The sequence below is a fragment of the Phascolarctos cinereus genome, unplaced genomic scaffold (genome assembly GCF_003287225.1).
Source record: "Phascolarctos cinereus isolate Bilbo 61053 unplaced genomic scaffold, phaCin_HiC Scaffold_1;HRSCAF=81, whole genome shotgun sequence".
Classification (NCBI taxonomy): domain Eukaryota; kingdom Metazoa; phylum Chordata; class Mammalia; order Diprotodontia; family Phascolarctidae; genus Phascolarctos; species Phascolarctos cinereus.
In genome coordinates this window covers 122,002,238-122,022,849 of record NW_027555514.1, presented here as the reverse complement: position 1 = coordinate 122,022,849, position 20,612 = coordinate 122,002,238, and the positions used below count along the sequence as shown (strand labels likewise).

At 36.2% G+C, this 20,612-nt stretch overlaps 1 protein-coding gene across 3 annotated transcripts in view; it reads right to left on the bottom strand.

The window, feature by feature from the left end:
- Positions 1–9,499: 9,499 nt before the first annotated feature.
- Positions 9,500–20,612, bottom strand: part of SLC13A1 (solute carrier family 13 member 1) — a 110,746-nt gene continuing 99,633 nt past the window's right edge. For all 3 annotated transcript variants that reach the window (XM_020966356.2, XM_020966357.2, XM_020966359.2), the window contains exons 13-16: positions 17,283–17,392; positions 15,487–15,648; positions 12,633–12,770; positions 9,500–11,089 (exon numbers count right to left, since the gene is read on the bottom strand). In XM_020966356.2, coding sequence (XP_020822015.1) covers positions 10,952–11,089; positions 12,633–12,770; positions 15,487–15,648; positions 17,283–17,392 — 548 coding nt within the window. In that variant the 3' untranslated portion in view covers positions 9,500–10,951. The remainder of the gene's footprint in view (positions 11,090–12,632; positions 12,771–15,486; positions 15,649–17,282; positions 17,393–20,612) is intronic.

Here is a 20,612-nt window from a genome sequence, read left to right as displayed (position 1 = left end):
GAGGACCATGAGGATATTTTTTTTCTCTCTCTACCTCCCATTTAAGTTTAATACTGTTTTCATTAAGTTCCAAAAATTGCAAGTAGATATCCATTTTCTGGCCATTGTTAGGTGTATTTCATTCATGGACAAGAGTTTTTGATTACCATCTTTTAAGTTGTGGTTCAAAAAATCCAAATGCCGTCTCTTAAGTGGCATTTCTTAAATCTTCCTCTCATTACTGAACGTTGTTGTTCAGTCATTTCAGTCATATCCAACTTACCATGACGCTCTTTGGAGTTTTTCTGGCAAAGATACTAGGGTGGTTTTCCATTTCCTTCTCATTACTGCATGACCTGTAGTCAATTTGTAATAGTTTTGAAAACACCACCTATGCCCCCTAAAGTCTTCAGTTTTTGCCTAAAACTTAAAATCCTTAGCAATACTTCCTAACTTCCTTCTAGTCGCATCACAGAATTACTAATATAAGTATTAGAAGCACCATTTGTTACAAACTATACTTGATCAAGAATCCTGCAGCATTATCGAAGAGGTCGTTATCAAAACTCTATGGTAAGATCTCTAGTAAGGGAGAATACATTGTCCTGAGCCAACCCATCCAACTTTTGGAAAGCTCTGATTATTAGAAAGGTTTTCACTACAATAAACCAAAATCTCTGCAATTTGTGCCCATTTCTTCTATATTTGCCTTTGTGGGCTCTTCAGAATGTCTTCAATCCTTCTTCCTAATGATTGCTCTTCAAATATCCCCTCTCTTTTCTTCTCCAAACTAAATCTCTGTCATTCCTCAACTAGTCTTCATATTATTCTTCAGTCTTCTATCCTAGTCACCAGTCTCTTCTGTGTATGTATTCTGAAATGCAATGTCCACACCTGTACATAGTACTCCAGGCAAAGTGTAGTGCAACACTTAACCTGCCACATTTTGGACATCTTTTCACACTATTTTTACTCACACAATTTTTTCCCAATTGAATTAATAGACCTGGGTCACATTTTACAAGTTTTGTTAGGCTCTCCATCACATCCTTGATAAATAGTGAAATAAGACAAAACAAAAATCTTTTTTGCGGTCTTCAGAATTAATCTCCAACCTCATCTTCTCAGTCTTAGCTTTCCTGGCCCCATTTTTATAGGAAAGGAGATAATAAAATGGAGAAATCAAGATGGGGACAGTAAAGGGAAATAGTCACTTTGTTCCTATCACTATATAACTTGACAGTTATTTGTATTCAAGTTGTTTTCCCTTCAGTAGATTGTGAACTTTTGGAGGGCAAGGACTTTGCCATTTTTATCCTTGTATCCTCATTGCCTCACACGGTACCTTGTACATTACAAATACTTTGGAAATATGGCTTACCTTTGTGGTATAGTGGAAAGGGTCAGGGGACTTCAGGTTGAATCCTCCTTCTACCTCAGCTTCCTGTGTCACCTTGGGAAAATCACTTTACCACTAGAGGCCTCAGTTGTTTCATTTGTAAAATGAGAAGGAATGGACTAAATGACCTTTAAGTCCTCTTGTAGATCTGAATATTTAATCCTATAATATCTCAGATTACTTAAGAAAACACACAAATGTAACCTTAGGATGTGTTAAGAAGAATGCTAATTCAATGCCCCCCCCCATACTAATTTTTCAAGCAAATAATAAGTTTAGAGTACATTATGGTTCAGAGGGAGTCTGACAGCTGAAAAGAAGGTTGCTGTATTTATTCAAGTACTTTGGAAAAATCAAAATGTCTGAGGCTGGAAACATATTGTGGTTATCTTAATTTCTGGGCTGCTATATACTGCATCACTCTGCCCAGGATGCAATTTAAAAAGTTATAAAACATTTCAAAAAGAAGCCTTGTAGAAACACAAAGAAAAAAGCTTTACCAATATTCATACGGCAGACAGAATTAGGGTCCTAGTTCTGTTTTCCTAAGCTGCATAGTAGCTGTAAGTAGCTCCTAAAGATGACAGATTTGTTGTCTAAATTTGCTTAGGCTTATATCTGGGAGACAAACTGAGAAATGTTAACACTAAAGCTATTATAATCTCTTTTTTAGCAATTGAAGGAACATATAACTATAGTAAAAAAAAAAAAGCTTTTAAGGTTTAAACAATGTATTAGAAGGATACCTGTTGCTTTATCAGAAAAATGGCTAAGGAGAGACCCTAAATGGGATTTTCATTTATTTATTTATTTATGTATTTTTGGTGAGGCAATTGGGGTTACACAGCTATAGTAAGTGTCATGTGTCTGAGGCCAGATTTGAACTCAGGTCCTCCTGACTCCAAGGCCAGAGCTCTATCTACTGCGCCAACTAGCTGCCCCACTAAATGGGATTTTCAAAATGAGATTAACAGTCAATCATTCTTTGAGTTAGACATTCGAGGAGGCACAGCAGTCAGAGAGCTGGACGTGGAGTCAGAAAGATGAAGTTCAAATCTTTTCCCCAACACTTTCTAGCTGTGTGACCCTGGGCAAGCTCCCTTGACTTCTCTCACCCTCAGTTTCTTCATCTGTAAAATGTGTATAATAATAGCACCTACTGCAGAGGATTGTTGTGAGGATCAAATGAGATAACATATGTGAAGTACTTTGCAAACTTTAAAATGCTACATAAATGCTAGCCATTTTTTAAAAAAATATATAATTTTATATTTATATTTTACCATACATGTCTATAGTTAAAATTTTCATAGACTTCCTTAGCTTCATGGCAATAAACTATCTATACATACAATAGAAAAAGTGGGATAAAGGAGAAGTGAGAATCCAGAAGCGTGGTAGTCACTTGGTTAATATTGTGAATATAGTGCTTCTTTAGATGGGGGAAGACTGGACTGTACCTTCATAGACTTTCTGGAATTTCAAGTTTTTGTTCATCTCCTGAGGCAAAGAAATACTACTGCATGTTTTGTTCAGCCACAAGAGTTTATGAAGATTAAATTAATTCTATAAACTACAATTTATAACAGAATAAAGAAATTCTCTTGGAAATAGACATCAGTCATAGGGTAGGGAATAGCAATAGCTCAGAATGTGATGGATATAATTCATTGGAGTACTCTTCCTCTTTGACTGTTACCTCTAGTCTTGCCTTCATTTCCCCGTGGTCTGGAAAGAGAGAAACTACATCTCTGGCTGCAGCTAAAACTGCCACATGAAGTCTTGTCTCATGGGCTTTGTTAGAGCCCCTAAATTTAGCCTCACTTTCTGTCTCTTGTTCATACCCCTGGGATGCTGGAAGGAAAGGCTCTGGGAGAAGTGTGATCTCTCTCCTCTCAGTGTTTCCTTTTTTTCTCCTTTCCCAGGTTCTTTCTCAGTCCAGCCACAGTGCCAAAACAACATCATATTTCCTTGCCTCAGGAAATTAGTGAAAACTCCAAACCCCAACAGTCTATGCAGGTCTGGGCAATTTCCCTCCACCTTCCCCAAGAGGTTGAATTACATGAACAAGGTTATCAGACTCTCGTGAATAGACAGTTGTAGCAGGTCTACTTTCTTCCTCAACCTCCCACACAGCTGAAGTAGAGATCAGCACACTAGACAAATTTTAAGAGGAAAACCAACAAACAGATTTGAAAGGCATGGGTGTTGAGGGGGGAAGATTTCTTGAGATGCTCAGATTTGTGGAAGAAGATTGGTGGATGATGGGAATGTGCTGATGGAGCCCTGGAGGTTCAGGCACAGATACACAGTGAGTAAGCACTTAGTGAAATTACTTCTATTATCTAGACTAGAAGTGATCACAAAAGAGATACATGTATTTAGAGTGACAAAGCTTGCCTGTAAGTGACTGTCAAGCTAAAATAAAAGCCACCATTTATCTTGAGTAGGAGGACAGAGGCTTTTGTTTAGGAGTGCCCTGTAAAAGTCAAAGTTAGGTCCTGACTGAGTGAGGGTTGGAACCTGGCATACTAAACATGATGCCACCACAAAGTTCTGGAAAATGTATTTGATTTAATTCAATTCTACAAGAATTTGTTCTATGTCCTAAGCAATGAGCCTGCAGAGTTCCTGGCCTCATGGAGATTATAATTTACTAGTGAGGGGTGAGGTGAAGAAATGGTAGTGTGGCATATACACAGAGTAAATACAAATCAATTTGAGGTAGGGAGGTGCCTTGGAGAGCACTAATGAGAGGAGGAACCTCAGAGGGCCTCATAAAAGAGTTAGTACTTCAACTTTTTTTTTTTCAATTTTATTTTCAGAATGGATTTTTTTCCCTCCCATCAAGAAAGCAAGAAGAAAACAAAACCCATTCCAAACACGTATAATTAAGCAAAACAAATTCCTACATTAACCATATCCAAAAAACTAAACAAAAACAAAACAAAACAAAACAATATTCCTCAACCAGCAATGAGTCCAATACCTCTCTATCTGGAAGAGGGTAGAATGTTTCATTATGAGTTATCTGGAATTACAGTTGCCTGTTGTTGATCAGACTGAACTGCTTTAAAGGAAGCTAGGGATTTTAGGAGGAAGAAGTGAGGAGGGAGAGCATTCCAAGTATGGGGGAGAGCCCATACAAAGGCAAGGAGGGAGGAGATAGGTTGTCATGTGCAGGGAATAAGAAATGGCTACTTTGTCTGAAATATAGAGTTCACAAGGGGCCACAATGTGTAAATAGTCTAGAAAGACAGGTAAGAGGCAAGAGACAGGTAAAAATCTAGGAGTAATTGTGAAGGGTCATAATTCCAGGCAGAGGATTTAATATTTTATCCTAGATACAATAAAGCACCAGTGAAACTTCTTAAGCAGGGGAGTAACATGTTCACACCTATCCTTTAGGAATATCCATTTGGCAGCAGTATAGAGGATGGTTTGGGAGAGGGGAGAGGTTGGAGATAGGGAGTCCAATTGGGAGGCTATCGCAGCAATCTAGGTAAGAAATGAAGAGGGACTGAACTTGGGTGACAGCTGTAGGGGTGAAAAGAAGGGAAGGGAACCAGAATTTATTAAGTACCTACTGTGTGCTAGACACTATGCTAAATACTTCATAAATATGATCTCATTTGATTATCACAACCACCCTGAGAGGCAGGTGTTCTTATTATTCCCATTTCATGCCTAAGGCAACTGAGACAGACAGAAGTAACTTGCCCAGGGTCCCAAAGTTAATATGTGTTTGAGGCCTTTCTGTCTCTAGGTCCAGCACTCTCTCCAAAGTGCTACCTAGCTGTTTCTAAAGAAGAGAATGGACGTGGGAGATGTTGTGGAGTAAGAATCCACAGGACTTTGCAACTGACTGTATAAGAGGATGAGGAAGAGTAAAGAGTTGAGGATGACTGCTAGGTTGTCAACCTGGGTAACTGAAAGAATGGTAGGACCTTCAACAGAAATGGGGAATTTAGGAAAAGTCATGAGTGTGGCAGAGAGGATAACGAGTACTGTTTGGGCTATGTTGAGTTGGAAATGTCTATGGGATGTCCAGGTAGATAAGATATTAGTGAATGGGGTGGGATTGGAAATTAGGAGAGAGATCATAGACTCATCGATTCAGATCTGGAAGGAACCTTAGAAGTCACCTCTTTAAACTGTTTCATTTCACAAATGAGGTGCTGAGGCCCAGAGATTTTAAGTGACTTGCCCAGGATCATAGATAGTAGGTTCCAGGTTCTCAGACTCTAAATCCAGTATTCTTATCCACTATATATTTAGGTTTGGGAGTCATGAGTATGGAGAGGATAATTAAACCCATAGGATCTGATAAGATCACTTGGAGAAACCAAGATAGAACCTTTCAAGGTTATCATTAAAAGGGGGCGGGACATGGATAATGATCCAGCAAAGAAGAATGAAGAGAATAGTCGGCCAGATTGGAGGAGAACCAGGAAGTGTATCAGAAAACCCAGGGAGAAAAGATTATTTATAAAAAGAAAATGAACAGCCATCTCAAAAGCTGCCTAAAGGTAAAAAAGGATGAGACTTGAGAATGCCCATTACTGGCTTTGGGGACAAAATATGGAATACAAATGTAATGGAATGTACTTTGGCCATAAAAAAAAATTATGAAAGAGTTTCAGAGAAACCTGGGAAGACGCATATGTATTAACAGAGTAAAATGAGAAGAGCTAGGAGAACAATTTATACAACGGCAATAGTATAAAGACAAACAATTTTTAAAAACTCATTAAGAACTCTGATCAATGCAATGAACAATCATGATTCCAGAGGACAGGATAATAAAGAATTGAGAGTTGATGAGCTAAATGTACATTTTTGTACATAACCAAAGTGGAAATTTGTTTTGCTTTGTATATTTGTTTAAAAAGGGCTTGGAATTACTTTTTTCAATAGGGATCAAGGGTTGGTATTGATAAATAAAATAAATGCTTATAAGTTGAAAAAAATTAACAAAAAATAGAAAAAATCTTTGGATTTAGCAGTGAGGAGATTATTGATAACCTGGATAGAGAGCAGTTTCAATTGAGTTTGGGGATCACAAACCAAATTACAAACTGAGTGGGAGGTAAGGAAATATAGGTGAATAGTGTACCAGAACTTCTTAAACTGTGGGTCACAACCCCATATGGAGTCATAAAAATTTGGCAATAGTGAAAGTTTTCTGAATGCACAATGACAAAAATTAATTCAAAATCAAACACGGAATGTATCCAGGGTATTTTTGGCAGCACTTGCCTGTACTGCATCAGGCAGCTTCACTGTAGCCTTGGTTCTGAACACTCAAGCATGCACACTTCACATTCATGCCATCAGGCCACAAGACACCAAAAATTGCTGCAGAAACATGAAAAAGTTTAAGAAGCCCTGGTGTAGACAGCTGTTTCTAAAAGTTTGACAGTGGAAGAAGAGGAGGATAAGGTGATTGCTTGAGTGAATGCAGGGTCAAGTGATGGATTTTTTTAAGTATAAGGGAGATTTGTAGGCAAATAGGGAAAGAAGAACTAGATAAAGAAAAATTGAAGCTTATAAGAGAGAGTAGGATTAAAGGGGCAGAGGAGATCGGAGAGGATGGGATCAAGGGAATAGGTAGATTGGTTGAATTTGACAAGAAGGGCTGCTTCCTCCTCTGAGACTGAAGCAAAGGATGAGTGTGGTGGAAAGATGTTAAATGTGCTCAGAGTGTAGACAGGGGGATAAAAGGGAGCTCCTGTCAGATGACTTATATGTTCTCCATAAAGTGAGATGAAATCTTTTGCTGAGAAGGAGGAAGAGAGGAGGCACCTCGAGGAGAAAAGAGACATTTCTGAATCGATGCCTGTGAGAAGTGTGCTAGGGAAAATAGAAAGTATGGCGCCTGCAGTGCAGTAGGGAGGGCCCAACTGAATTAGATTGCATTAATTAAGATCTAGTGGATCCAGCTATTGTGGTTTTGTGATTTGTGCCAGCAGAGTTTAGCAGCACACCAGTAGGAGCAGAGAAGACAGATACTGGGGGGCAACCGTGAGTTGGACTTTAGAAAGGAATGGATGTAAAATAAAAGGTCAAGACTTCAAAAGTTTAAAGGGTGAAGAAGACTATAGAACTTAATTGTGAAGATGTCCAAGGGCATCCTACTAGAGAACTGAGCTCAAATCTAGCCTCATACACATTTGCTAAATGATCTTGAGCAAGTCATTCAACCTCCCTGAATGGTTGATTTAGCCAATCTTAGGTAACTCCTTAGGACTTATCTATTAAATCATTATCATGTTTATTCTGCTTTGGTGGAGGGAAATCCCCAATATTCTCTACTTGTGAAAATGGTCATAGAATAGTTTCTGCCATAAAGACTATAGCTATAGTTCTTCTCTTTTAAAGATGCAAAGGAAATAAAATCTTGGAATACTGGCAATTTAATTGTCATTCTGGATGGACTAATACCTGACATGGCAAAAGTACAAATAAAGGGAAGTACAGATAAAAAGAGGATAAAAAGAACCTCTCTCCTGAAAAGTGTTTTAACTCTTATGAAGAAACATTATAAAGGGAATATTTGAAAGGCTTGTCCTGGTATCCTGTGACAGCTAAATGGTGGGACTGTATTTCCAGAACTGAAAAGTCAGCATATGCAGTATATATAGTGATGATTAATGGTGATTTGGGTTGTGAACTCAGCTCAGACATTGTAATTATTCATTACATAAAGGTAGTTAAATTGTTAATCATTCACATAGCCAATAATCTTGAAAATTAAACCCAAAAAGAGGCTTGATATACGTGTGTATATATGTATATATACATATATGTACATATATATTTACACATATGTATATATACAGAGCGAGAGAGAAATGGAAAGAAATTAATGAAAGTTTATGGGACATAACCCCCATTGCCTTCAAAATTAAAAAAAACCACGGAACAGTTTACGGGAAAAGAAGTTTTTCCGATTTAATAAAGAATATGTTTAAGGTGAAGTTCAGAGCTAATGTGAGGTATTGAAATTTTAGTAATTAATAAGAAATTATCAAGAACATACCTTGTGATTTTCTTAGAACTAAGTATAAGAATGAATTTGAAAATGGACTAGTAACAGGTAGAGAGAGGTTGATTGTTATTAGGTATATGTGAGGGAGTTGATCCCAAACTCCCATTATACTTGTATACCTGAATCTAAAAATATGTTAATCCTTATGTAGAGAGTATTTTAAAACTTTTGTTTTTTTTTTTTCAATTACCGTTGATTTTGTTGCTCTCTTCTCTCATCACCCTTTGGAAAGGAAGAAAGGGAGAAAAAAAAGGGAGAGAGAGGGACCAAAATCTTATAACAAATATCTTAATCAAACAAATTCCTGCATTGGCCATGTCCAAAAAAAAAGTATACAAATGTATGTCACATACTGCATCTTAAAGTCACAATTCTCTTATTAAGAGGTGGGTAGTATGCCCTCTGAAATGGTTGCTCATTGCATTGATCAGCATTCTTAAGTCTTTCAAAGTTATTTTTACAATGTTGGTACTGTATAAATTGTTCTCCTGGTCCTGTAAGACATATGTTAAATGAATTGTCCAATCATTTCTGCTATATGCAGCAAATATTAAGATGTAGCAAGAGAATTCTCTAGACCACTTGAATGTATTTGGCAAAGTAGTGTTAATTTCCCTGTACTGTGTGTTTGGTAGCACATGGGAGTAATTTAGAAAAATTGTTCAAGCTGAAAAGTTGGCATAATTTTTCTTGAGCAAAACTAAACTGCTTGTTATAATTGGGTAAGTTAGTTTTATTATAATGGAATATGCATCAAGCCATAAAGGCAGTAGTAAAAGGAATGATTAGAAAAAAAGACAGAATTATAATAAATAGTGTGGGTCATAAATAAATGAGTTTACCACATAGAGTGGTGAAAAGAATGTTTGACTAGAGTTTTTGTGAAATGTTTTCATGAAACCACAGAAGACTGATATACTCAGGAATTTTGTAAAAACTGATTTATTTTTCTATGAATACATTGATAACCCTTACATAAGATGCATGGAGATAAATACTAAATATTTAAAATGTATATCTTAAAAATCCACTAAATATATTGTACAACAAAATGTCCACTCACTCATATGTAATTTTACTAATAATTCTAGAGTCATTTTTATTTTTACGAGACCAAGCCAAAAAAAGTATTTTTGATAAAAACCAAAAAATTTTAAAATAGACAAGTAATGGTCAGGGTTGTCCTTTTTTTTTTTTGACATTCCCTAAATGGTTTCATGGTATTAGAGTTGCTTAATTATTCCTTACCTCTCATGAATTATTTTAGTCACTGTACTTTCCCCCTTCAACAATTTAGTCATCAAAAGCCAATCTTGACCTTCCTCTTGGACCTTGCTTCTTGCTTCCATTTTCCATTTTACATAATATCATTTGACCTATTTTTCCTTTACTCATCTTGAACTTTATTCCTTTTCCTCTCCCAATTGCTATACCTTCCTTTCTTACTTTATACCTAGGTCTATGTAGCTAGTGAGACCTTAAATTCTGTCTCAGTTTTTTCATCTGTAAAAAACTGAGTGTGGGGCAGGTAAGGGAAACAAAGTATATGCAGTTTGAAATGGTGATTATACCAATGATGAATTGTTTTTGGTTTTTTTTTTCCACCATAGGTGTATATATTATACTAGTGGACGAAATCATACTAAATCTTATTGTCCACACATTTGTAAAATGTATTTCTCAATATTGATTAAAGATATGGATTACATTAAATTCATTTAACCATGTTTGAGGAGAACAAGAATTGAATCCCCATTATTTCATGGGTTCAGTTTTCATGTCAGGATGATGGTCAATATAATACTCCCTTCATACATTTTTTTACTTCAAATAAAGTGCACGGATTTTAAAACAATATGGAAAGTTTATAACTTCATGTCATGCCTCAAATAACATATAACATATCAGAATGTTAGACTAAACCCCAAAAGCAAGTTGACTGATATCTTTGGAAGACTGAAGAGTAAACGCTTAGTATAAAGTAATAAGCAAATAACCCAAGTCCAATATTGATCATGCGTTGCTTGATGATGCTTGGTATAATAATGAAGGAATTACATTGCTTTCATCCCAAATGGGGTTGTGGCTCCTGCTGAAGTGATCATAGTAAGCAAATACTTAAAGAATCTATAATTTCTTTAGCATAGGGAATCTCCCTAGTATTAATATTGGAACTCCATCAACATAAAATTTAACCCTCTTAGTAGAAAACTCCTAGGATGCTGCCTAAGGTACAAAAAGTCCTTTTGTCCAGAGTTATACAGCTAATAGTTGACAGTTAGCATCGGATTCCAGGTCTTTTTGATCCCAAATGCAACATTTTACCATGCTTCCTTGAGAGTAAATATAGTAAATGAAGGAATACCTGCAACGTGCTCTAGAATAGCAACTGTAATTTGGAGGGCTTGCACGTTGTCTAAATATTCTTAAATTTAACCATTTATTGTCCAGTCTTATGATGTACTCCTTATGTTTCTCAAAATGTCCTACTCAACAATTAGAAGATCCATTCTGGTCGATGGTCACGGCAATGTATGATTAGTAATTTCAGGAGCCCAACTAGGATATGTATGGAGGTCAAACATGGGTACCATCCATGTGAAGATGCCAAGCATCACTACAGCAACACCTACAATATTAACGCCCAAACCAGCTTTAACCTTAAACAAAAATAAAATATAAAAGTTAATTCCTTGAAAGGTAAACCAAGATGATTTGAGTATCATTTTATGATTTTCTATATTGAGTGTGCACAGCCTTGAGGAGAAATGAGTCACTGTTCTTCAAATAAAAGACAGTCTCTTCCTCAGTGATACAGGATGTTCTAATCTGTTCTAAAGAAATCATCATGGAGTTGGAAGTGACCTGGAAATGATATCTGGCACTTTAGCTAAGTCATCTCTGAACCTTTCTTAAAGAAATTCAACAATCTTTCTTGGTAACTCATTCTAATGTTTTAGAGCTATTTCTATTAAGAATTTTTTCTTTTCCTTTAATATCCACATTTATAGTAAGTGTTTGTGGATTTTTGTTAATATATTTAATGGGATATAATTTAAAGACATAGCCAACCAAAGCTATGATATAATTAACTGTAATATAACTTGGTTCTATAGTATTTGATAAATGTTATTTAGGGAAAGATGGGGCTTCAATGTCCCTTTCTCCAGGCTTAGTAATGCCAATCCCATTTATCTTTTTAAATGACAGTTATATTTTTAATCTTTACATCATCTTTAAAACTTCACTAAAATGTTTATTTAGTGTCTCAAACCAGACATAGTAGGAATGTAACTATTATTTACTATTCAAACTTGCATCCCTCCCAAATGTCCCTACACATAATGCTCATTTTCAAAAATGTATAGGAGTAATATAGATCAAGGGCCAGCAAATTACTATGGAAGACTGTTTTTTACATTTCTTCAGCTGAGAATGGTTTTTCCATCTTTAAATACAACTTTAAAATACAAAATCCATTGAAACAAAGGGCTGGCCTGATTTGATCCTTGGATAATATTCTGTTGACCTCTGATATAGATGGTAATAAAATGGCTCTTTTACATTTGTGGTCCATTATGACATCTACATCAATTTATGGTACATAGGTACATAAGATATTTCCTGAATTGTACACCTGCAAATTTTCTTGTTTTTTTAAGCATAAAACTTTTTTTTTTAATGTTAGGCCATTCTGTCTTTTGCAAAATATGTACCTATTTCCTTTATAATCATTCATTGTTATTGGCCTAAGTGTCTGGATCATTGTGCCAACTCTTAGAATGAGAGCTTCAAGAGGCAAGAAAAATATTCTTCATTTTATTTACTCTGAAAACATGCAGAGCATCCGTTAATGAATATCGATTAACAGTATATATCCTTTACTTTTAAAAGTTCTCCATTTTTAAAAATTTAAGTGTCATTCCAGGTTTTATCAGCCATTCAGAGGATGTATCTAATACCTAATCAATAAATTCTATTCCAAATTCTATGAAATCATTTAAAATATTAAATAGCTGTAACTTGAGGTCTGAGGACTCAATAAAATAAGCTCTTCTCAGGCCATCACCTTTTAAAAAAAACAATCTAGTAGTTTTATCAACTAATAATGGAATAGGAATCACATTTCCCCTCCCCCCAAAAAAGAGAGAAATATAAACATCCCACTTGTAAGTCAAGATCTTATTCTTTCTAATCACTTACCATGTCAATGACTTTCAGATGGCCATAGGAAAAGATAATAGCATTAGGTGGATTTGAAATTGGTAAGAGGAATGCAAATGAAGTACTTAGAGTAGAAGGTATCAAAATATAGAGGGGGTTCACATGAATAGCTTCAGCCTATTGAATAAGAAAAATGAAGGGATATAAAGGACATATCTGAGACAAAACAATGAAGCAAAAAACTAAAATTAATAAATTCACCAAAATAATCTCTCCTGAAAGCAGGTTAAATATATATTTATAAAATAGTAAATGTACATTTTGTAGTTACACCTTTAAAAAATAAAAAAAAAAGATTTAATCTGTACAGAAGGTTCCTTCCTTTCTCAGTAAGAGTTTGGCCAATGCAAAAATAATTTCCCATCACATTTTGCTTAGTTTTTCATCCTTTTCTAGATCAGTGAGTCATTTTCTAACTTTTTCGGAAAATGGACTACTTGGGCACAGGACACAACTACTCTTCTTTGTCACTACAAAAAAAAATGATCACACAGTTGTGCCCCTTTGATGAGACAACATAGCAGTATCTCTTTGAATCTTGGAGGTGATGTTGTTCACTTGTTTCAGTTGTGTCTGACTCTCTGTGACCCCGTTTGGAGTTTTCTTGGCAAAGATAGTAGAGTGATTTGCCATTTCTTCTCTGGCTCATTTTGCAAATGAGGAAATTGAGGCAAACAGGGTTAAGTGACTTGCCTAGGGTCACACAGCTAGTAAGGCCAGATTTAAACTCAGAAAGATGAGTCTTCTTGACTCTAGGCCCAGGACTCTATCCACTGCACCACCTAGCTGCCCCATCATAACAATGAGATTATTTCAAATCAGAAACCAAAGTTGAGGTCACTTTCTAATTCATAAATAGGATGTATTACCAAAAGTTTTCCAGTCATTTGTTTCAAATTTAGACTACATTTTCCCTCAGCAATAGTGTTTTAAACGGTCATTTGGTTTATTGCACACACTGCTCCCCTCATTAAAAACCTATTTAACTCATTATGTACATTTTATTTGTATTGGTAATATTTTATTGGTAACCAGAACAAATTACTTAATAATTAATAAATTATTAATAAATTTTATTAATTTTAAATTTAATTTAAATTTTATTAATATTTTCCTATGGAAAAAAATGGGAGTAGAAACCTTACTGGGCTTCAGTTTCCTTATTTGTATAATGTGGGGATTGAACTGGATATTCTATGACATTCCTTACACATCTGAATCTGGTGATTATTTTTTAATCTCACCTCCCACCAATGTGTGGGAGTAGGGAGAAAGAAAGGTATAAAGATTAAATTCAATTAAATAAATCTTTAGTTAATGCCTACTATATGCAGGGTGCCAGTAACTTGTTCACTATACTTCCGTATCTTAATAAAGGAATGCATATTTTTAAATGAGTCATTCCTCAACTGTTCTAAACAAATGACAGTGGTCTCCTCCTCCCCCCATCCAATACTGATGAAGGCTCCAGGCCATGGCTTCCCTTATTTGTAAGGACAAGTGTTTGTAAGTCAAATGTTCATACACCAGGGACTGACTATAGAAGAATTGTCATGGCAATATATTTACCCATATTATTTTGTTCCCCATGTAACTCTCCCCTCCAGTTCTGAGAAGAAAATCAATAAAACTATTTTACTCACATAATTTTTCCCTGATTTGCATAGTAACATAGCAGCTAGCAGACACTGGTGGGCAGTTTTAAGAATACCAATCAGTTTTCACAACTAGAGGAAAAGAACTGCCCATGTAAAATGCTGTAACTCACTTGTCACACTAGGAAACATGTTTCACATAAAAATGAGTGCACTTTGTGCTAGACAAAGGGTTAAGTGAAAGTAAGTTGTACCTAGCTACATGTTGGGGAAGAAATGAGGAAGGGCAAGTGAGCATCTCACATCTGTTCCTAAGGTATTCACCCTTTCTTTCTTATGCCTTTCTTCCTTGTTTCTTTTCATCTTCCTATCATCCTTAGTATCTCCTCTGGACCAGCAGAAAACTCCACTGTTTTCTCTGGATCAAAGGTGCTAAAACTCTAAACACAAAATATATGCTCCTTTCATTTGTCAATCACTTTATATTCTCCTTCAGAGAAGAAGGGAGGGAGAGAGAAATGTGGATTAAGGTACATTTAAGTGAGAGATTTTAGTGTTAGATCTAAATTCCAATTAACCTAGTCACTGATTGCTAGATAACTTTTAGACTCTGATAAAAGCTCATGAAACCTCAAAGATTAAGATTTCTTATCGTAGCAATAAAACTAAAAACCAGGTATTCCCATAATCTCCCCCACTTCTTGTGGTGTACATCAAAATAACAGAGCATTATGTTATATGTGTGTGTTATATTAAACTACACATGTGTAATTTAGCAAATATATAGCATGTTTACATATGTGATAAATATATAATATGTTTAATAGATAAAAATAGTGTCATTACTGCTAAAGACTAGTGGACAGATCACCCAGAGTATCTAAGAGTACCACAATGGTTCCATACTATGAATTAATAAATGAATGAACCAGTGAAGGAACAAAAGAAAAAACATTTATAAAGGACTTACCATGTACCAACCTCTATAGTAAGCACTGAATAAAGATAAAAATTATGAAGACATACCAGCCTTCAAGGAACTTACATTCTAATATGTTGAAACAAAACACATGGGAGAGTAGTAACTAGGGAAGGGCATTTTGATTCAGAAACTTACAGGGATGTTGAACGGAGGCACAGGAGAGTGGACTGGCATCCACTTTCCAGTAGCAATGGCTACTTGCTTTGATTATATTCTTTTCTTTCACAAGGTCTTTCAATGTAAATCAAATACTCACCAATGGTGCTAGGATAGGTAGGAGAAGGGTGATGGTAGCTGGATTGCTGACTACTTCTGTTAAAGAAGTGACAAGCAAAGAAGATATAAGGATGATTAACCAAGTTGGTAATGAGCCCAGAGGTTTTAGTTGTTGGCCAATCCACAGAGATAATCCCGATTGCTACAAAACAAATAAAATTGTATTGTTAATATTTAGTCCTTATTAATAATTCCTCTCTATACATCCTTAGGAACTTACTGTCTATAAAAATAAGTCTATTTTTCCTATCTTGTAGTAACCTCCCAGAACACCTAGATCTGTGGAATAACCATAGTTCTCTGTGGTTTGAACCTTCTGAAGGAGAAAAAGGACAACTCATTGACTCTTATTCTAACTGTACCAGTAGGTTTGATTTTTTGTTTGTTTGTTTGTAAAAATAAGTCAGTTTGTGGAAGCAGTTTATGGAAGTAGATTTTGGATGCTACCCCAGACTATGGAAGATTAGGTTAAAGGAAGCAAAAGGGTAATAAAAAAGTTTCAAAAGCCATATAGTGGCAGTGGGTATTGAGGAGTGCCCATAGAGGCTGCTCTGGTCCAATACCAGGGCTGTGTAAGTAGAGAAATAATTATAATTTGGGAGGCCCTCTCTTAGAATCTGCAATCATATAAATTTCTTTTGGAAAGATTACATGGGCAAATTTCCTTCAAAGCTTGGTAAAAGGGCTATCCTAGAAGTGTGGAAATTTGGTTCTATCTTGGGATTCTTATACCAAACTAGAATCTCTAAGTCTGGCCAAGAGACAAAGTAAAGCTCACGAACCCATCCAGTCCCTTAGAGTTCCTCCCAGATTGAATGTTCTAGGTCTAGGTCAAACAGTCAGCTCATATGACTAGAATATGATTGAACCAGGCTCATCTCCAGTTTAAGAAATGAGGGAAGTTCACTACATCACATTTAGGATGATACCTCAATAGCTGGAGAGAGCACTAGAGGTCATCTAATCCAACCCCCTCATTTCACAAATGAGGAAACTGAGGCCTAGACAAGTTCAGTGACACACCCACACATACAGAGGAACTTTTAGGAATTTCAAAATCCAAATATGAGGATGCTGTGGAATTGGTACCCAGAAGAAAACTGCTCCTCGGCATAGACTACAAAGCAACATTTCTAATACCTGTACAAGTAGAAACTTTTCTTCCTGCTTGATCAATATCCAGTTACTCTATAGAGAAGCTAAAAAGTAAGTGGAAATCATATTGGCCCCTTATTGATTACCATGAGAATTGAACAATAGAATCGGTATTCTTAAGGGGTTTTAATTTATCCCCGAAGTAAAATAATACCATTTTGAACTTGGCTGTATAAAATGAATTTCATAATTTTGTATGCATTTATTCATTCTATTAGAGGGCTTTCTTTGATATGAGTGAAGGCTCCCTACCTTGAAAACAAACCTGCCTCAAGAGAAGGTCTCTTTTTATATCTTTTTTTCCTATGAACTGAGTATATTTTTCCTATGCCTTCACTATACTAATATTATTTCATGGAGTGAGACTTTTAATCTCAACTGCGTTATTTCCTTTTGTCATGCTGGAACACTGTAAAATAAATGTGTTATGCTTACAGTCTGTAAAAATCCTTGAACTCTGATCTCATCTGTGTTGTATACTAGGTATGTGGCTATTGAAATCTACATCATGAAAATGACAGGATGACCTTGACTGTGGTGAAAAATTGAGTCTGTGTGCTTTCTTTCTTTCTTTTTTTGGAAAGGCACAATTTGCCCAGAATCTTCTACAAAGTTTATTACCTCACAGCCGTCAGCCAGGGCAAACCCACCACCCACAAGAATAGTTATGTCCCAGGGCATGAATGACTGGAATTCTTTCCAAGTAATCAGCGGCGAGTAATCAAAAGCAACTAGAAAAAAAAAAGAATTTGAAGTTCAAATATTGTTTGAAAAATAACCACATGACATGACACTTAAAGGCAACCTTGTTTTCATCACTGGAGGAAGTCATAACAGCTTTTATCCAACAAATATAGAAGGTTCCTCTTCTATTTATAAAGAATACTCAAAAGGAAAGGTGATTTATATTTCTAGAGTAGGGAAAGGGCTTGGATTTGGAGCATGTTGCATGAATTGCGCTTAGTTAGGAAGCTGTATTCTAAAAGGTAAAAATGGCATAAGTTGGGGAGGGACACTGAAATCCCTTGAATGTTATTTCTGAAGAAATCCAATATCACCATGTATAATTAAATTCCAAAACTATACTGTAGGGTTTGTTATGCAACATTCCAATGAGTATTCTAAGCAAAATGACCTTGCTTAGGATGCTTCACATGTTAATAGCTAATTAACATTTGTATCTAAGGTTCTACTCTCTGTGTATTTTGTACATATCTATTGATATGCATGATGTCTTTCCCATTCAAATGTAAGCTGCTTAAAGGCAGGTACTTTTTTTTGTTTTGTTTTGTTTTTGCTTTTTGCTTTTTTTCCCCAGAGCTTAGCACAGCGCCTAGTACGTAATAATGACTGAATAATGTAGGAAATGTTCTGGTCTCTTCTGAAGAATAGCGTGGAAAGAGTCAGTGCCACAAGTGTCATATTTACCAGAATTCCAGTTAAAGGAAAGCATGGAGGAAAGAAAAAATTAATGCATTCTAGTTACGAGTCATCAGATAGGACAATAAGAATGTTTAGAAAACTGTTGGCATATAACATACATCTACTCTCTGATCCCTATTGCCTCAGTTAGTGTGTCAGACACTAGCTTCACTCAGCATAAAGTGGTATGCCTATTTGTCCATATGACTATAATGGCACAGGTGATCATGTAGGTAGGCACACATTTACCTTGTAACCAACATTGCTGCATTCTGATGAATAAGGAGGAACTTCTGACCAAAGAAGAAGGAATTGGTTGCTGAAACAAATGATATGCATTTTGGGAAGAAGCATCATGTCAGAAACCAAGGTAAATAAGGAGGTTGCTCAGGGAAGAATGTGATTGTTAAATTTCATATTTTAAATTACATCCTAGATTTTAGGAGAGAAAATTTCAAAACCATGAGAGTAAGGAATACATTGGATCCCATGGTCAAAAATTCTATGGGAGAAATCAATTCAAGGGGAAAAGAACACTCTAAAGAGAATAAAATTCTAATGAAATAAACACCAATGATTCCAATGAGTCAGAAGCAGAGGGTAGGGAAGGATTGTTTAAAGAATCGATTGTACGTGTTCAGGAACCTCGATGAACAATTTAAATTTTTAAAAGAAATGTATAGATGATGGGAACAACAGTAGGAAACTGAGGGTTAATACAAAGTAGTAGCATGATCCTGTAAGCACAAAGTCATGAATGTTAAAACCCAGGAAAAAAGTCCAAAGCTTGGGCATACTAAGGAAAAAAAAAAAAATAGTTAGGGATAGGACCATGACTCAAGATAAATGGAGCAATAATAGACAATGGAGTAAATACTCAGATGAGTTGAATATAAGATATGGAAATTTAATAGAGATAAATGTAAAGTCCTGTGTTTTGGTTCAAATATCAACTGATATGAGAAATATAGGAGATAGTTCATTTGGGGAAATGGCCAAAAGAAACATCAATATGCTAACCAGAGATGTGAATTGGTCCAACCATTCTGGATATTAATTAGGGATTTAACAGAAAAAAATGACTAAACTTTTCATATCCTTTGAGTAGAGTGGTGATTCTGTGAGTGGATAGAAACAACACTAAAGATATGTCTCTTTAGAGAAGAGATTAAAAGAGAAAAGAAACTAAAGAAATGATAAAATTTGGGTATTCTTTGCAAATGTGAAGTGAGATAGAGGAATTAGAGGTGCCATTGAGATAAGATTAAGAGTACATTTTAGATTTGTTTTGTTTGTTCCCTAGGAGGAAAAACTAGGAGCAAGGGGTCAGGTGTCAAAGGGGCAGGTTTTAGCATTAGGGGAAAGTTCATAAAAGCTGGATCTCTCCAAAATGTGGAATGTGCTCAGTGGGGAGGTAGCAAATCCCCATTCACTGGAAGCTTTCCAGTGGAAGCTCATTAACTATTTGTTGGGGATACTATAAAGGGCATTACTGTCCAATGATATGGTCCCTTTCCAAGTCTGGGAGACCTTTTTCCCTACAAGAAACCTGTACCTCAAGCATTTGTAAAAAGGATCTCATCCAAAAGTACAGATGACAGGACATTGGTTCCCCTGCAACCTGTGAGAATGATAATAACCTGGTTGTGGGGATGACTACAAGTTTAATATAATCACCTAGTTAAAAAATTTCCCATGAAAGATCTACTTTTCATTTCCCAAAGATAAAAGATTCTGGATCAGAGATGAGGACTGGCCACAGCAGGGGTGGGGAACCTGTAGCCCTCTAGGTCCTCAAGTGTGCCTCTTTGACTGAATCCAAACATGAAGTGTGTGAAGAGGCCACATGGGGTCTCGAGCCCGCAGGTTTCCCACTCCTGCGCCAAAGTGTTTGAGGCTGGATTGGAGAGGCTTTTCCAATAAGGAAGCACATCTTCCTTACCAACTCCCCCCCACCCCCGGGTATTCGCTTCACTTCCCATGAGAAAGGAGCCAGTTTGGTAGCCTTTGAAAGCACAGGAAATATCTGTGAGCCTGAGAAAGAAGACACTGCACTAGCTTTTGGAGGTTCCATCAACCTGATTGGGAACACCTGACCCAAAGAATTAACTCCAAGATAACTTGCCACATGGGGGGTGAATTATGACCTCTGTTTGGTAAATTAATGTTTAACAAGGGATCTAAGAAGTGAAAAGCTAACAAAATCACCATGTTTGCCCTTCCCCCATCACCTGCCATAGCATCAGAGGAGTGAAATGTGTATATCTTTGGCCTTGGTAGGCCTGCTTCTTCCTGACTCCTCTACTTAATAGTAGATCTGAATTTCTCCTTCGTCCACAGTTCTTACAAGTACTCTGACCGGTGACTTGCTGGCCACCACCAGGATGACAAAAAGCTTTTAGACTATGCCTCAAAACTGAAATTTTCATCTCTGCTGAAGATCCCCCTGTTTATACTAGTCCTGGAGTCCTTATTACCCAACCACTCATTCAACAGATGCCTAGAGTGCACTTTTTGGCAACCTATGGC